This window comes from Odocoileus virginianus, chromosome 15 (genome assembly GCF_023699985.2).
Source record: "Odocoileus virginianus isolate 20LAN1187 ecotype Illinois chromosome 15, Ovbor_1.2, whole genome shotgun sequence".
In the NCBI taxonomy this organism is placed as follows: domain Eukaryota; kingdom Metazoa; phylum Chordata; class Mammalia; order Artiodactyla; family Cervidae; genus Odocoileus; species Odocoileus virginianus.
In genome coordinates, this window is record NC_069688.1 from 47,577,535 (window position 1) to 47,591,733 (window position 14,199).

Below are 14,199 nucleotides of genomic sequence, written 5' to 3' on the forward strand. Positions count from 1 at the left end.
TTAAAGTGAAATTAAATGTTAAGACGGTAATAATTTTCATGTCAATAGATGGAAATGTGTTGACTTTAAGCGTGCTAGTGCTGAGTCAGTACTGGCTGGCTTCCACCATCACAAGATTTGCAGAGCAGCCATGAGTATTCATGTATGCTTATACGGAGCACATTGCTAAGATGCTTGTGAACATAACTCTGTTTTTCTCTGGACTATTTTATAAACTCAGGTGAAATTCCTGACGGGAATAATAGCAGATGAGAGGATTAAGATGATGGCCCTGGTTATAATATATACCAGAATGATCTGTATATGACAGATTTCTGAGTAATACATGACTTTTCTTTGTAAAAATTTACTTCTGCCATTTAATGAATAAAAACGTTTTATTTTTTATCATCTGTAGTTGCTATAGTTATCTTCTCAAGTATAGCATTAATGAAATAACTGAAGGAAGAAGGATAGTTTATTAATACTATAGTTTTCCATTTCAGTTACAGCAGGTGGTTATTCTAGAACTGTCTGGTGGTTAACAAACTTTTATAAACCATTGCAGGTAGATTTTTTCTTTTGAACTCTAGGAAATTAATGATCTGGAGGACTATTATTTATTTGCCTTTATCATTTTTTCAGTTAAACTGCTGTATGCAAGTCAGGGTTCAGTAAAGTGTGAAACTTGTTTGCTTGAGAGGCTTATGATAAAGCTGTGTAGACAAATTGAGTGTAGCTTCTGTTGTTATTCCTAGATAAGGCTTATCTGAATCATTGTTCCAAGTTGTTGATAGCTTCACATAGTGTATTTCTTTCCTGCTTTAAAACATTTAAAATTTGAGATGTGCACTGTGTATCTTTTTTAGTACCTTGCATTCTAAAGAATAATGCAGTTTGTACAAGTTTTTACTATTTCATTCCGTTTTGAGAATAAACTTGAGTCTTACTATATAAGCCATTTGATAAGTTCCTGATGTTTTATTTTCCTAATTATAGAGAGAATGTTGTTTCTAACTGCAGGCCTGAAAGTAAGCAGGAACCAGTGAAAACAGAAATGGGTCCCCCACCATCTCCAGCATCTACATGCAGTGATGCATCTTCCATTGCCAGCAGTGCATCGATGCCATATAGTAAGTTTTATGTGTAGTGTACATTGGTCAAACTAGGGTGCCAGGCACACAACTGTGAGGCTGTGTTCAGTTTGTGTTTCTGATTGGAGACAGCTCAGACTATTTTTAGTATAAATCTTTTAGTTTCAACTGTGCTCCTACTAGTTTGATTTTTTTAAATATTTGTTTATTTACCGAACTATAAGGCTTATGGGGCTTGCAGGATCTTAGTTCACTGACCAGGAATCAGACCTGTGCCCTCTGCAGTGGAAGTGCAGAGTCCTAACCACTGGACCACTAGGAAGGTCTAGTGGTCTTATTTAAATGTAAAAACAATAGTTATAGTGTTGACTATTCTTATTTTTGAGAGTTATAATTTTCCACAGTATATAAAATGCACTGTAGTAATAGAAGGAAATAATGACCACTCTCTAGAATATCTGCCTGTCTTTGTTGAGACTGTTATTGTAAATTGGTTATGGCCTGGTCACAACTTTTGCCCAGAATTTGTAGAATTTATAAACCGAGGTTTGCTACTGCACCTTGGATATAAAGAAGTTGTGTTTTTTTTTTTTAAGCTTTCCAAAATAAATGTATTTTTTAGTTGTGGTTGCTTCATACTTGAAATTGAAAGTTAATAGTCATTTTAATAGTCTTGTGTTAATTTTAAGGACAGTCCAACATATCTTCCTTTTTTAAAACTTGGTCCCATAGCCCTAATTTTGAGGGTCCAAAACAAGTTTTAAGTTTTTAAATTTTTTGCAGTTGTTTACTATGTGTTAATATTGTTAAGCATTAATGAATGAATTCATAAAAAGTGAATTTTTTTATTTTTAACCATGAGTTCATCTAAGTGAAAGTTAGTCACAAAACCTCAATTCAGAAGGCAGTAGTTTGTGAAATATGTTCAGATATCTCAAATATGTATCCCTTTACAAATGATCTTTCTTCATATATTTAGATAAAATCTATAAAGTCTCTTTCACATTTTCTTTTTGGTACTTACCATTTTGTTGTTGTCTAAGAACGACGACGGTCCACCCCCGCCCCCAAAGAGGAGGAAAAGGTGAACGAAGAGCAGTGGTCTCTTCGGGAAGTCGTTTTTGTGGAAGATGTTAAGAATGTTCCTGTTGGCAAGGTTTGTTCAGAATATCTAAGAATTAATTACTAAGTGAACTCTAGTGGTATCGATTATCAAGGAGTTTATGGTTGGTGAGTGCTCATCAGCCCTTTCCTCCAGGCTGCCTTGTCTGTCACCTCTCATCTCTTTGGCACCATCCTCCCACCTGATGCACCTGTCTCCTTTGTCCCTGACAGATGGACCGGTGATGATGCTGCCCGTCCTTGAGCATTAATGGTGATAGGCTGCTTTTTAAAAAAAAACATTATTTTGAAATAATTTTAGATTTACAGAAAAATTGAATATAGATAACATTTTTTGGTACAGTCTGTTCTTTGGGACTGATAATACAGCGTTTTCATGGAGTTGATGTTTCATAACATTTATAAATCGTACTACTATCTTTAAGCTTCCACTTTCTCTTGTGTTCTTCCTAGAGAGAGTCTTGCTCTCTGAGAAACCAAGTGGATAGAGTTCATCAGCTGGATTGTTATTAACTTCATCTTTGTCTTCACACATTCTTAATACAAAATGGGATGATAGCTATAGAATATCTGCAATGTAAATCTTTTCCTGATGGCTTTTTACTTTCTTAAATGTGATGGTCTTTCCTTTATACTTAAAGGACCGATAACTTATGTCCTGCCATTTACAAAGGCTTTTCTCATGTACTAGTCCATTTGGTTTTTCAAATAGAACTCTAGTTTATGGGAACCTTTTTTTCCCCTAAGAAGATCCCACTGGCTTAAAAGTAGTAAGTAACAGAAGTGGGACTCAGGTATTCTGATTTCAGGTGCTGTGCTCAGCTTTTTGTGCATTGCTCACTCTTACTTTGTCCATTATGGTAGCTATTGGCCAGATATATGTAGCAAATTAAATTTACTAAAATCAGTAAAATTTAAAAAGTCAGTTTCCAGTCACATCAGCTCCATGTGCTCAGTAGCCACTTCTGGCTAATGGCTGTCATATTGGACAGCATGGATGTAGAGTGTTAAGACCATCATCACAGAAGTTCTTTTGCACAGTGGGGTTCTAATAACGAGGGAGGGTAGGAGGAATTTGTGGATTATACTTAATTGCTAAACATCCACACACTAATCACTGGCTGTGTGGCTCAGTTTTCCTACAGAAAATATGTCTTGGATTTAGACATCAACAATAAATTTAGTGAGTGTGTTCAGATTAATTTTATAACTTGATGATCATTGAAGAAATATAAGGAATTTAATGCCTTCAGTGTTATATTTTCTCAATGAATATAACTTGCATATTGATTTCATATGAGTTAGTGTTAACATTTTTATCATATCTACCTGTATTCTAGGTGCTAAAAGTGGATGGAGCCTATGTTGCTGTAAAATTTCCAGGAACATCCAGCAATACCAACTGTCAGAGCAACTCTGGTTCAGATGCTGACCCTTCTTCTCTCCTGCAGGATTGTAGGTTACTTAGAATTGATGAACTGCAGGTAAGTATGGAGGAGTCACCCACTCAGCAGTTGAATGTTAGGACCCTGAGCATTACAGATTTCAGAGCAAAATTCGTTTTTGTGTCACGCAGGTTGTCAAAACTGGTGGAACACCAAAAGTTCCCGACTGCTTCCAAAGGACTCCTAAGAAGCTTTGTATACCTGAGAAGACAGAAATATTAGCAGTGAATGTAGATTCCAAAGGTAAAGATTTTGTAACTTTTCCAGCTGGAGCACTATATATTCTTCCAGTGCTTGTGCAGTAAGTGGGGATAGGATAAAGTGTAACAGTATGGAATGAAGTGTGTCTGTATTTGAAATGTGACTGGAGATGTATAATTTGGTGGGTACTTGCCATTTACTAAAGATGTATTATAACAATTTTTTTTCTAACATCTGTATTTCTGAAGGTGTGCATGCTGTTTTGAAGACTGGAAATTGGGTACGGTACTGTATCTTTGATCTTGCCACAGGAAAAGCTGAACAGGAGAATAATTTCCCTACAAGCAGCATTGCTTTCCTTGGTCAGAACGAGAGGAATGTAGCCATTTTCACTGCTGGACAGGTATAGAGGCTTATTTTTGCTTTTGAAAATGTATATGACAACATCAGCTTTTTTGTGAAGCTGAGTTTGGTTCTAGTTTGCTTGTTATTAAACTGTTGAAGAATTTAGAATATTCAGCACATTTTTAATAAGTTTCTGTTTGGTCACTGTTACAAGCATATGTAAAATGTAATTTGAAAATAAACACACCTCTTGTAAAAGTCAGACATGTATTTGATTGGGAGCCAAACTTTATTATTTTCCCCTCTGTTATAGGAGTCTCCTATTATTCTTCGAGATGGAAATGGTACTATCTACCCAATGGCCAAGGATTGCATGGGAGGAATAAGGGACCCCGATTGGCTTGATCTTCCACCTATTAGTAGTCTTGGAATGGGTGTACATTCTTTAATAAATCTTCCTGCCAATTCAACAATCAAAAAGAAAGCTGCTGTTATCATCATGGCTGTAGAGGTAACCTGGTGTTTGAACTACTTGGCGTTTCTGTTGAAAAGACCCTGCTGGAGTCCAGGGAGACCGTTTTAGATAGATGAGTTATTGCCCCTTCCCTGTAGGAGCTCAGAGTGTATTAGGACGAGAGAGAGGAATATACCGTTGGTGACAGTGTGAGACAAGTGCTGGGTAAGGCAAAGGTGTAGAGGCACAAAAGGGAGGGGTTAAATTAGACTGTAACGGTAGAGGCTTCTCCAAGGAGGTGTTGCCCGGACATAGTTTTAAGTAGCCAGGTAGCTGTTTCCTGGACACAGGATAAAGGTAGGAGGTGTTATCCCAGGCATGAAGAGCAGCCTTTGTGAATCTTAGTAATATGTTGGGAGAACTTATACATTCTTTTGATTATTTAAAACTAGAAGATAGGGCTCATATGAAAGGGACTGGGGTGCCTTGAGTGTTAATCTGCGGGACCTGAACTTCCCCTGAAAGCTCGGAGGAGAGGGCTTTAAGCTGCTATTTCTTTTTTTTTTTTTAAGAAGATGAGCAGTGGATGGAGAAGCAGCAGAAGTTTAGAGACCAGATAAAAAAGCTCATGTCATTATTCATGTGAGAAACAAAGTGAACTTGAACCCTTGGAAATGAGGAGGGGATGGACTTAAGAGATTTTAAGGAAGTGGAAGCTTTAAAGCTCTGACAGGATGGCAGCAGTAAATGAAGGGGTTATTAAAGCTTTGATTTAGGTGATTTCGATGGGGAGATGAGAAATAGGGAGAAACAAATGGGATAAGGTGAGAAGATGAGTTTAGTTTTGAACACACTGTGGTTGAGATGTTTTTGTTAGATGTGGAGGCAACACTTCTGAAAGTTATCGGAGCAATTTGAGCAGAGATTGACCTGATTTGCCTAACATTTTCAAAATAACACTGCTGACACGCTGAGAATACAAGGGGGATAGGTTGGAAGTAAGGAGGCCAGTTAGGTGGAAGGTGCTTGGCCCAGGAAGTGGAATGATGAGTGACTAGACTCTAGATATCCTAGAAATGTTTTAAAGTAGATCCAACAGGATTTACTTATGGCTAAATACAGGGTGTCATATAGAGGAAGTAAGAGGGAGAATGGTTTTGAAGAATGATGTTGCCATTTATCGAGATGAGGACACTAAGGATGAATGAAGCAGGTTCAGGAGGGTAACATCAAGTTTGTTTAAGGTTCTTTTGTTTTTGACTGCACTGGGTCTTTGTTGCGGCACACAAGCTTTCTCTAGTTGTGGAGCTCGGGCTTAGTTACCCCACAGCATGTGGGATCTTAGTTTCCCAATCAGGATGGAATGTGCAGATTCTTATCCGCTGGACCACCACAGACGTCTCTAAGATTCTTATTAGGTATCTAAGAGGAGTTAGTGAAAAGAGAGTTGGGCGTGAAAGTTGGAAGACCAGGAGAGAGAGGACCAAGCTAGAGAAGTGTACTTAGGAGCTGTCGGGATATCTGTGATATTTAAAGGAATTAAACTGCATGAGATTACTAAAGTCTTGGAGAAGGAAAAAACCTAAGGACTGAGCCATTGGAATAGTCTCAGCATTTAAATGCCAAGAGGTAAAGAGGAATCTGTATAAAGGGACTGAGAAGGAGTTGGAAGAAAACTAGAATGAGTGTTGTCTTGGAAGCTAAGCCAAGAGCGTGTGTCAAGCGGGATGTGTTGTTCAAGTATATCATGTGATGCTGTAGGCCAGTGAGCCTTCACATCATTTAAAAATTCTTGATTTGTTGCCAACATTCCAAGTCACAGGATTTATATTTAAAATTCAGATTTTAAGTTGCTCTTTAAAAGTTAGAAGACCTGGTAACATTGGGCCATCACAAAACATTAATCTGTTCCTTTTAGGGGGCTATGCATGGTCTCTCCAGTTCATTGCAGCGGATGTTTAAAATTTGTTGCTCTGCATTCAGTGTTAGTCACCATGTATTACATGGTTTATGTTACCTTTTTTTTTCCAGCCAGCTTCTTCCATTCATTTTATACTATATCAAGTGCTTCTGTAGGCCTAATAATTCTATGAACCCTGGACTTTGTCAGCATCTTAATGGTTAAGATAAAACATGCCATCATCCTAGGGGTAGGGATGAAGTATGTCGTCATTTATCTTTGTACCTCATTTACCAGGACTTGATGCACAGTAGACGTGCAAGAAATTTTTGCCAAACTCTCTGCCTTTTGTTGGACTTCCCAGGTAACTCAGGTAAAGAACCCATGTGCCAGTGCAGGAAACACAGGAGACGTGTGTTTTATCCCTGAGTTGAAAAGGAAATGGAGAAGGAAATGGCATCCCACTCCAGTATTCCTGCCTGGAAAATCACATGGACAGAGGAGCCTGGCAGGTTATAGTCCGTGGATTCATAAAAGAGTCAGACACGACTGAGCACGCACACATGCTGCCTTTTGTTATAAGAATAAGTGACAGCATATTGTGATGCAGAATAAACTGTCTTGCTTAGACATAGTAAGTGTGGTATTGATACTGTCAGCATAATGGCCCCTGTATGGTCTAGCAGGTTGGAGATGAGAGCTCCTCTAGAGTAGCTGCTTCTAACCAGATGACTGATTTGTTTGAAAACATTTGATATCACAGCCATGTGCAGCAAAATATCTTAATTTTAGTTATTTCAAAATGTACTGTGCTTTTTATTCTTTGGAGAGATTTTGACATATTCTCTCAATGTATTGATTAATACATATTTGCCACTAGATTTTGACAAATTTAGTCCTGTGTGGCCCACCTCATGTTCTTGAACTGGAGTTTGTAATTTACGGGGTCACTTCAGAGCCATAGTTAGTTCCACAGTCCAAATGGCCTGTTTCACACGTGTCACATGCTGAAAACAGCTTTTTTGGTAGTTTGTAAAGAGGTGGCAAGTTCAAAAGCATCTCTCTTCTTTCCTTTATATTTCCATATATTTTTTTCCCACCTGCTTTACTCCAGTTCCTAATTTTAGTTAAACGAATTTTCTTGTTTTCCTTAACTAATGCTTCACATTCAGTCCATTAAGTGTCCTATAACTATAGTTTACATTCTGAAAAAAGTACATTTCAACTCTTTGATATATTAATGCTGTATCTTAGTTTGTTTAGGCTGCTAAGGTCAGAGTGACTTAAACAGCTGAAATTTGCTTTTCATAGTTCAGGAAGGTGGAAAGTTCAAGATCAAGGCATGGGCAGATTTGCGGTCTGATGTGTTCTGTCCTGGTTCATGGATGGCCGTGTGTTCTCACACAGTCAGTGCGAGGGGGGATCTCTGGTCTCTTCAGGTCCCTTTAAGATCAGTGATCACCTTCATGAAGGCTCAACCCTCATGACCTAATCCCTGTCCAAAGGCACTACCTCCAGATACCATTACCTTGGGGATTATTAGGCTTCGGCATGAATTAAGAGGGAGCAAATACTCAGTCCCTAGCATGCTGTTTCTCAGGTAGAAAATGGTATGATCCATAAGTAGTTTATCATTATTACCTTGTCTTTGACAATGAAGTGTGTATTTAGCTGTCACCTTTGGGGAAGTGCGTCTGTCGTGATTTCTGGGGAGGTAAAGGTTTTTGCTTTCATAGTGTGATGTAACCTTAGCGAGCACAGGAGGGTGAGAATAAGCTTGGAGTGAAATGTATACCCTGTGCTTAATCGGCTAACAATATCAATAGGGTTCTAGTTTGCTAGTTGTATATGACGTAAATAAGGATTCTGTAAACTAGTGGGACCTCCTAGGTGGCGCTAGTGGTAAAGAACTCACCTGCCCAGACTTGTGGACTCTGGGAGAAGGCAAGGGTGGGATGTTTCAAGAGAACAGCATTGAAACATGTATATTATCTAGGGTGAAACAGATCACCAGCCCAGGTTGGGTGCATGAGACAAGTGCTCGGGCCTGGTGCACTGGGAAGACCCAGAGGGATCGGGTGGAGAGGGAGGTGGGAGGGGGGCCCGGGATGGGGAATACATGTAAATCCATGGCTAATTCATTTCAATGTATGACAAAAACCACTGCAATGATGTAAAGTAATTAGCCTCCAACTAATAAAAATAAATGGAAAAAAAAAAAAAAAGAACTCACCTGCCATCATGGGGTTCCATCCAGCCAGGCTCAGCAGCCAGTTGTCTGAGCCTCTGTCCTCGCTGGGAAGCCTGCCTCTGGGCCGTCCCGAGCTTCGGGTGCAGCTGCCGCCTGGTCTGACTGGTGCTGCCCTCCTCTGGTGGATTCAGTGCTGACCTAATGGATTCCAACAGCTGCTTCGGCTCCTGCCACCCAGGATCTGGTGCCTGCAGTATCTGGTCTGATGGGGGACTCGGGGACAGGAGAGGAATGCTGCTGAACTCAAATCGCCCTTTACAAGGGGGAGAAATAAAGGAAAGGAGTTGCCGCTGAAAAAAGAAAAAAGAACTCACCTGCCAATGCAGGAGACTTAAGAGATACGAGTTCAGTCCCTGGGTCGGGAAGATGCCCTGGAAGAGAAAACGGCAACCCACTCCAGTAATTCTTGCCTGGAGAATCCCATGGACAGAGGAGCCTGGTGGGCTACAGTCCATAGAGTCGCACAGAATCATACCTGACTGAAGCAACAGCCACACACACAAACTATGATGTGTAGGTCCAGTCCAGCCCCTCCCATTCATCATTTGCACCTTGTACATCTGACTCATTTCTTGCTGCAGTTACTGAGTTGAGTTAGTTGCAGAAGCTGAAAATATTTACTGATCCTCTGCAGATCACTCTTCCATTCCTGTCAGTTGTTGTCTCTGCTTAAGGATGTCTTTAAGTTAAGTTCAGCTTCTTTTGCCAGGTCACCTCAAATTGTCTCTACTTTCCACAGAGCTGATTTTATTATTGTGTTGGCCATGTGAAATTTTTGACATGTGTATTGTGGTATGCAAATACATTGATGTTTTTTTCCTAATTTGTCTGAGCACAGAAACAAACCCTGATGCAGCACATCCTGCGCTGTGACTACGAGGCCTGTCGACAGTATCTTATGAATCTTGAGCAGGCAGTGGTTTTAGAGCAGAACCTACAGGTGCTGCAGACGTTCATCAGCCACAGATGTGATGGAAATCGAAACATTTTGCACGCTTGTGTGTCTGTTTGCTTTCCAACCAGCAATAAGGAAACTAAAGAAGAAGAGGGTGAGATTAAGAACTATAACATGATCTTTAAAAGGAATTTTGGGCAATTTTGAAAATACAAAAATTACTGAAAGAAAGGAAAATCACTGTAAAGAATTTGTCTATGTATTTTCACTTGACTTTGTAAAATCTTGGAGTTTCAGAAGGTGACATTCTCAAAAGGTAAAAATGCCTGTTCTTTTGATAGGATGAGTAGATAACATGAGTAAGTAAATTTTTCATCAGTGTGTTTCTGTTGTCTTAAATTCTCTTTTTTAATACAAACTATATATATAGAATCCTTAAGAGCTTTACTGGTTTTATAATTGTAGGTGACTTTTATTACCATGGGACTTACTTAGCAAGTTAAGTCAAATTATATGGAGGCAACTTTTATCCCAATTTTTAGAATGTAGAGGAGAAAATAGTTATTAGATATTTTTGGAAAAGTAAATAAACTTTTCTTTTTGCCATAAGGTTTTTAATTGGCTGATTAAAGGGAGGAAGCTGAAAACCTGAAGTGCAATTGTGTAATTCATATTGGTTTTCCTTATTTTGAATTCTACTGATGACATTCTGGTAGCTAAATCTTTGAATAGTGGTTTGCAAGTTTCTGACTTTTTATACATTATCATTGTCTGACTAAAGGATTATAAATAGTGTATAAACTAAGACTGAGGTACTGATATGTCAGCCTTTTCTTCCTTGGTAGTGAGAGCTACATTTCAGCCTACTTGTGAATAATACTTTTTATCTTGGGGGGTTGAAAAGTAAGGTAGAATAAGGAAATAATTCATGTTAAAAAAGTCATAGTTCAATCTAGCTTAAGTGTTTATTCCTCTGAGGAGGCAAAATTAAACTGTTATCCCTAGTGTGTGAATTAGAACACTAAAACAGAAGTTAGCATTTAATGGCTTGTACATACTTAATCTCTTAGTTATTTTTTGAAGTTTAAATTGATCCTAATTTTTTCTCTTATGTTTCAGAAGCAGAGCGCTCTGAAAGAAACACATTTGCAGAAAGACTTTCTGCTGTTGAGGCCATTGCAAATGCAATATCAGTTGTTTCAAGTAATGGCCCAGGTAATCGGGCTGGATCATCAAGTAGCCGAAGGTAATGTGATTTTTACCAGGGAAGTTCAGTTGATGGAAATGTAATCCAAGTACAGAAAGAAATGTATCTGTTATCTCTCATATGCATGAATTGGTGGGTCCTTTTGTTTTGTTTTTTGTTCCTTCCAATATCAGTCTGGGAAAAATATTTGACAGTATCTCGTATTTAGGTATAGAAAGGACCTAGGATCTTTCAAAAATTTGAGGTTATTTAGACAAGTAGTTTAAACTTGATTCTTTGAATGTGTTTTAAATTTTTCATCATTCTTTTTTCCTAGGAAGTTATTTTCTTTAGTTGGAGAACAAATAATATAATTGAAAGAGCCTCAATCTTTTATTTTCAGATTGTTTATTTAGTTCAGTCTCTCAGATGTACTAATGATCTGGGAAGAAAAGAAAAGCTGGTGTATATTATGAATGTTCAGTATTTAAAATTTTCAGGCTTTCAGAGTTCTGGGATGGACAAAACTTACAACACATTAAAAATTACTAGATGTTTGAATAGATGAAGACTATAAAGAATTCAGGATATAGGAGTTTCTTTTTTTTCCTGAAGAGAAAAAGCACATTTATATTAGACATGAGACCCAGAATTCTTGGATGCTTCACAAATCATTAATGTCAAAGCACTGCTTACTGTGCTCATGTTGTAAAGTCAACTTAAAATGAAGACTCTCTTTGCCTATTTGCTGTTCTATATTCAACTCTCCCTTTTAAAAATGATTCTTCTAAAATTGGTTCCAACCTGAGAGCTTCCCAGGTTCAAAAACATTCTGAGGTGAGATTTATCAAAAACTATTTATGGATGACCAAATTATAATTTAAAACCATACAGAAACATTATATAGACTATGCAAAATGGAAATTATCACCAGCTTATTTATCAGGACTGCACTAGGCAGACAAAGTGTTTGGTCTAAAATGGAAAGTGACTTAAATTCTTCATGAAGAAATTAGTGTCTGAATTATTTCAGGTATTTCATTTCCTCAGGGAAAATACAGGTTGAAATCAAGTTGGACTCTGATATGGTTGGTCCAATACCAGTGCTGCCATCTTTTTTTTCATGTAAGGATTATTTTGAAGGCAAAGACTAAAAGGAGCTTCAGGAGTGGGTGATGTGTTGCTCACAGAAATAATTTGCAGAGTAAGCTCCTTTGAGGCATTTGCCGAAGATTTCACTGCAGTGCTCTTAACCAGTTCAAACTCAGGGCTGCCGGTTGAACAGATGAAAGCACAGGAGTCTTATTATCCACGCCGGGCAGTAGGAAGTCCACAGACTCTGCTTCATTGAAGTGAAACCCTCCTCTAGCCTACAATGGATTTTCTAGGCGATGCCCCTTGATGAGTATGCAGGCTGGGATTCATGAGCTGTAAGCTCAAAACCGATGCAGTTTCAATATTGAATGGAGTACTGTTAAATGCCTTCAGATGATGATTTGACTGAGAAGTTTTGTTATGTGACTGAATAGTGCCTGAGTTCAAAGGGCAGATTTAGTGGAAGGCTTGATTGATGCATCTGATTGCAGGTGTATGTACTCTAGAGATTATTAATCTGGAAGACACATGACCTTCGCTTTTTTGTCACAGTGGTATGTTTGAACATGACTGGATTCTAAGGCTTCTGTAGCATGGATATAACGTGCTTACAAAGAGGAAATTACATCATCCTTGAATTCTTCCATATTGTCAGAAAATACGATGACTCCAGGCAAGCCTATACGAAGAAATGTCAAAACTCTGAATCTTAGCAGCCAAGGTGGTATCTCCTCAGTATTGTCCTCAGCCACTGAGGATACAGGTGAATCTTCATGAATTGTGTACAACATCTTGAAGAATAATTTTCTTTTTTTTTTGTTTTTTGTTTTTTTTTGTTTTGAAAGAATCTGTAAGAGGAGCTGGGCATTGTATTTAAAAATATTCCCAAGACCTAATGAAGAAAAGAGGTTAAGGACAATTTTTTTAAATGACAAGGAATGACCCCTCATTTAATATTGAATTGACTACATCACAACAACAAAGTTGGGAGTTTGCAAGTTCAAGATGAGACTATGGTCTCAATTTATCTTCATACTTATTCTTAATCTGCTCTAAGCTAGAGATTGGAGAATAGCCCATATGTTTTGTTTGGCCTATGCAATGTTAAAATTTTTTTTTTCTTTAACATTTGAATGCCTTTAGATGAGCATGCACACACTTCTAGTTTGCCATGACCCCCTACTTCTTACACCTAACTGTCCTTTCCTCAATTTATGTTACTTTCCAGGCCCAGTAGGCATTGCGTTTGTGACCCTGGTGTAAGCATTCTTCTTGATAAGCCCAAAACATGCATTTATTTTCAGGTGATTTGCACTGCTTCCCAATTATTGCTGACTCTTTCTCTCTCTCTGTGTGTTTTGAGTAAGACACATTAGGATACTGAATTTCTGTGTTGAGCTTAATTAAAATTGTGTCAGAGCATCACAGTGTGAACAGTCACCCGGGCGTGTGCTCTTTTGGTAGCACTGCCATGCTCTGTGGGTGATGTCTTGGACAGGGAAGTGAACTTGACTGAAATAAGTCACTGTTCCCTGCTCCCCTCCGTATTATAAGAGCTCTTGGACTCAGATTTCTAAATTGGGAGAGAGAAGACTTGTTACCATAAAAGAATTAACTGTAGGTATTTTTTAATAGTGCATACTGTAATGACTAACATATTTTTTAGACATTAAAATTTACTTTGCAGAATCTTCCAAAAAAGTTACTCTAACGAAAGATATATTATCATACACAAGCCTTATAAAGTAGCTATGTTCCTGAAGGTAGCTTCTAAAAGAAATTTTGGTAAATACTTAAAATTTTTTTTTCTTTATGAAACTGAAAGTGTATTGGTCTGGAGAAACACATATACCCTCGGATTAAATTCAAGCATTAATACAAATTACTCTGAATTACTTATTTGCAGACATATAATGTGTACGTGGTAAGATGTTAGGTTTTTCACATCAGAAATGTCATGTCTTTGGGATTAAATCTGCTTAGAAGAAAGAAGTCCCTGATGTGTGGCCTGGCCCTTAAAACTGAATTCTTACTTTTTATTCATTTAAAAGCTCTAAAAGCGTGGCCGAGTGAAGGGATTTGCCTTATGCGCTCTCTCAATTGCTGCTAGTTCTTAATGTATTAATTTTGTAGCCTTTGTAAGCTTTTATTCAGAGGTACAGATTTTTGTACAGGTAGTTCACTAGTTCCCCAATGAAGTCTTGTGTTTGTGATTATTTTTTAGTGATGTGC

The 14,199-nt window shown here is 38.1% G+C and overlaps 1 protein-coding gene across 1 annotated transcript in view; it reads left to right on the forward strand.

Moving 5' to 3' along the window:
• UBR5 (ubiquitin protein ligase E3 component n-recognin 5) overlaps positions 1-14,199 on the forward strand; it is a 144,277-nt gene that overhangs the window by 80,221 nt on the left and 49,857 nt on the right. Inside the window, exons 15-22 of the mRNA XM_070477316.1 lie at positions 1,003-1,112; positions 2,117-2,229; positions 3,536-3,679; positions 3,772-3,883; positions 4,090-4,244; positions 4,500-4,697; positions 9,630-9,840; positions 10,806-10,932. Coding sequence (XP_070333417.1) covers positions 1,003-1,112; positions 2,117-2,229; positions 3,536-3,679; positions 3,772-3,883; positions 4,090-4,244; positions 4,500-4,697; positions 9,630-9,840; positions 10,806-10,932 — 1,170 coding nt within the window. The remainder of the gene's footprint in view (positions 1-1,002; positions 1,113-2,116; positions 2,230-3,535; positions 3,680-3,771; positions 3,884-4,089; positions 4,245-4,499; positions 4,698-9,629; positions 9,841-10,805; positions 10,933-14,199) is intronic.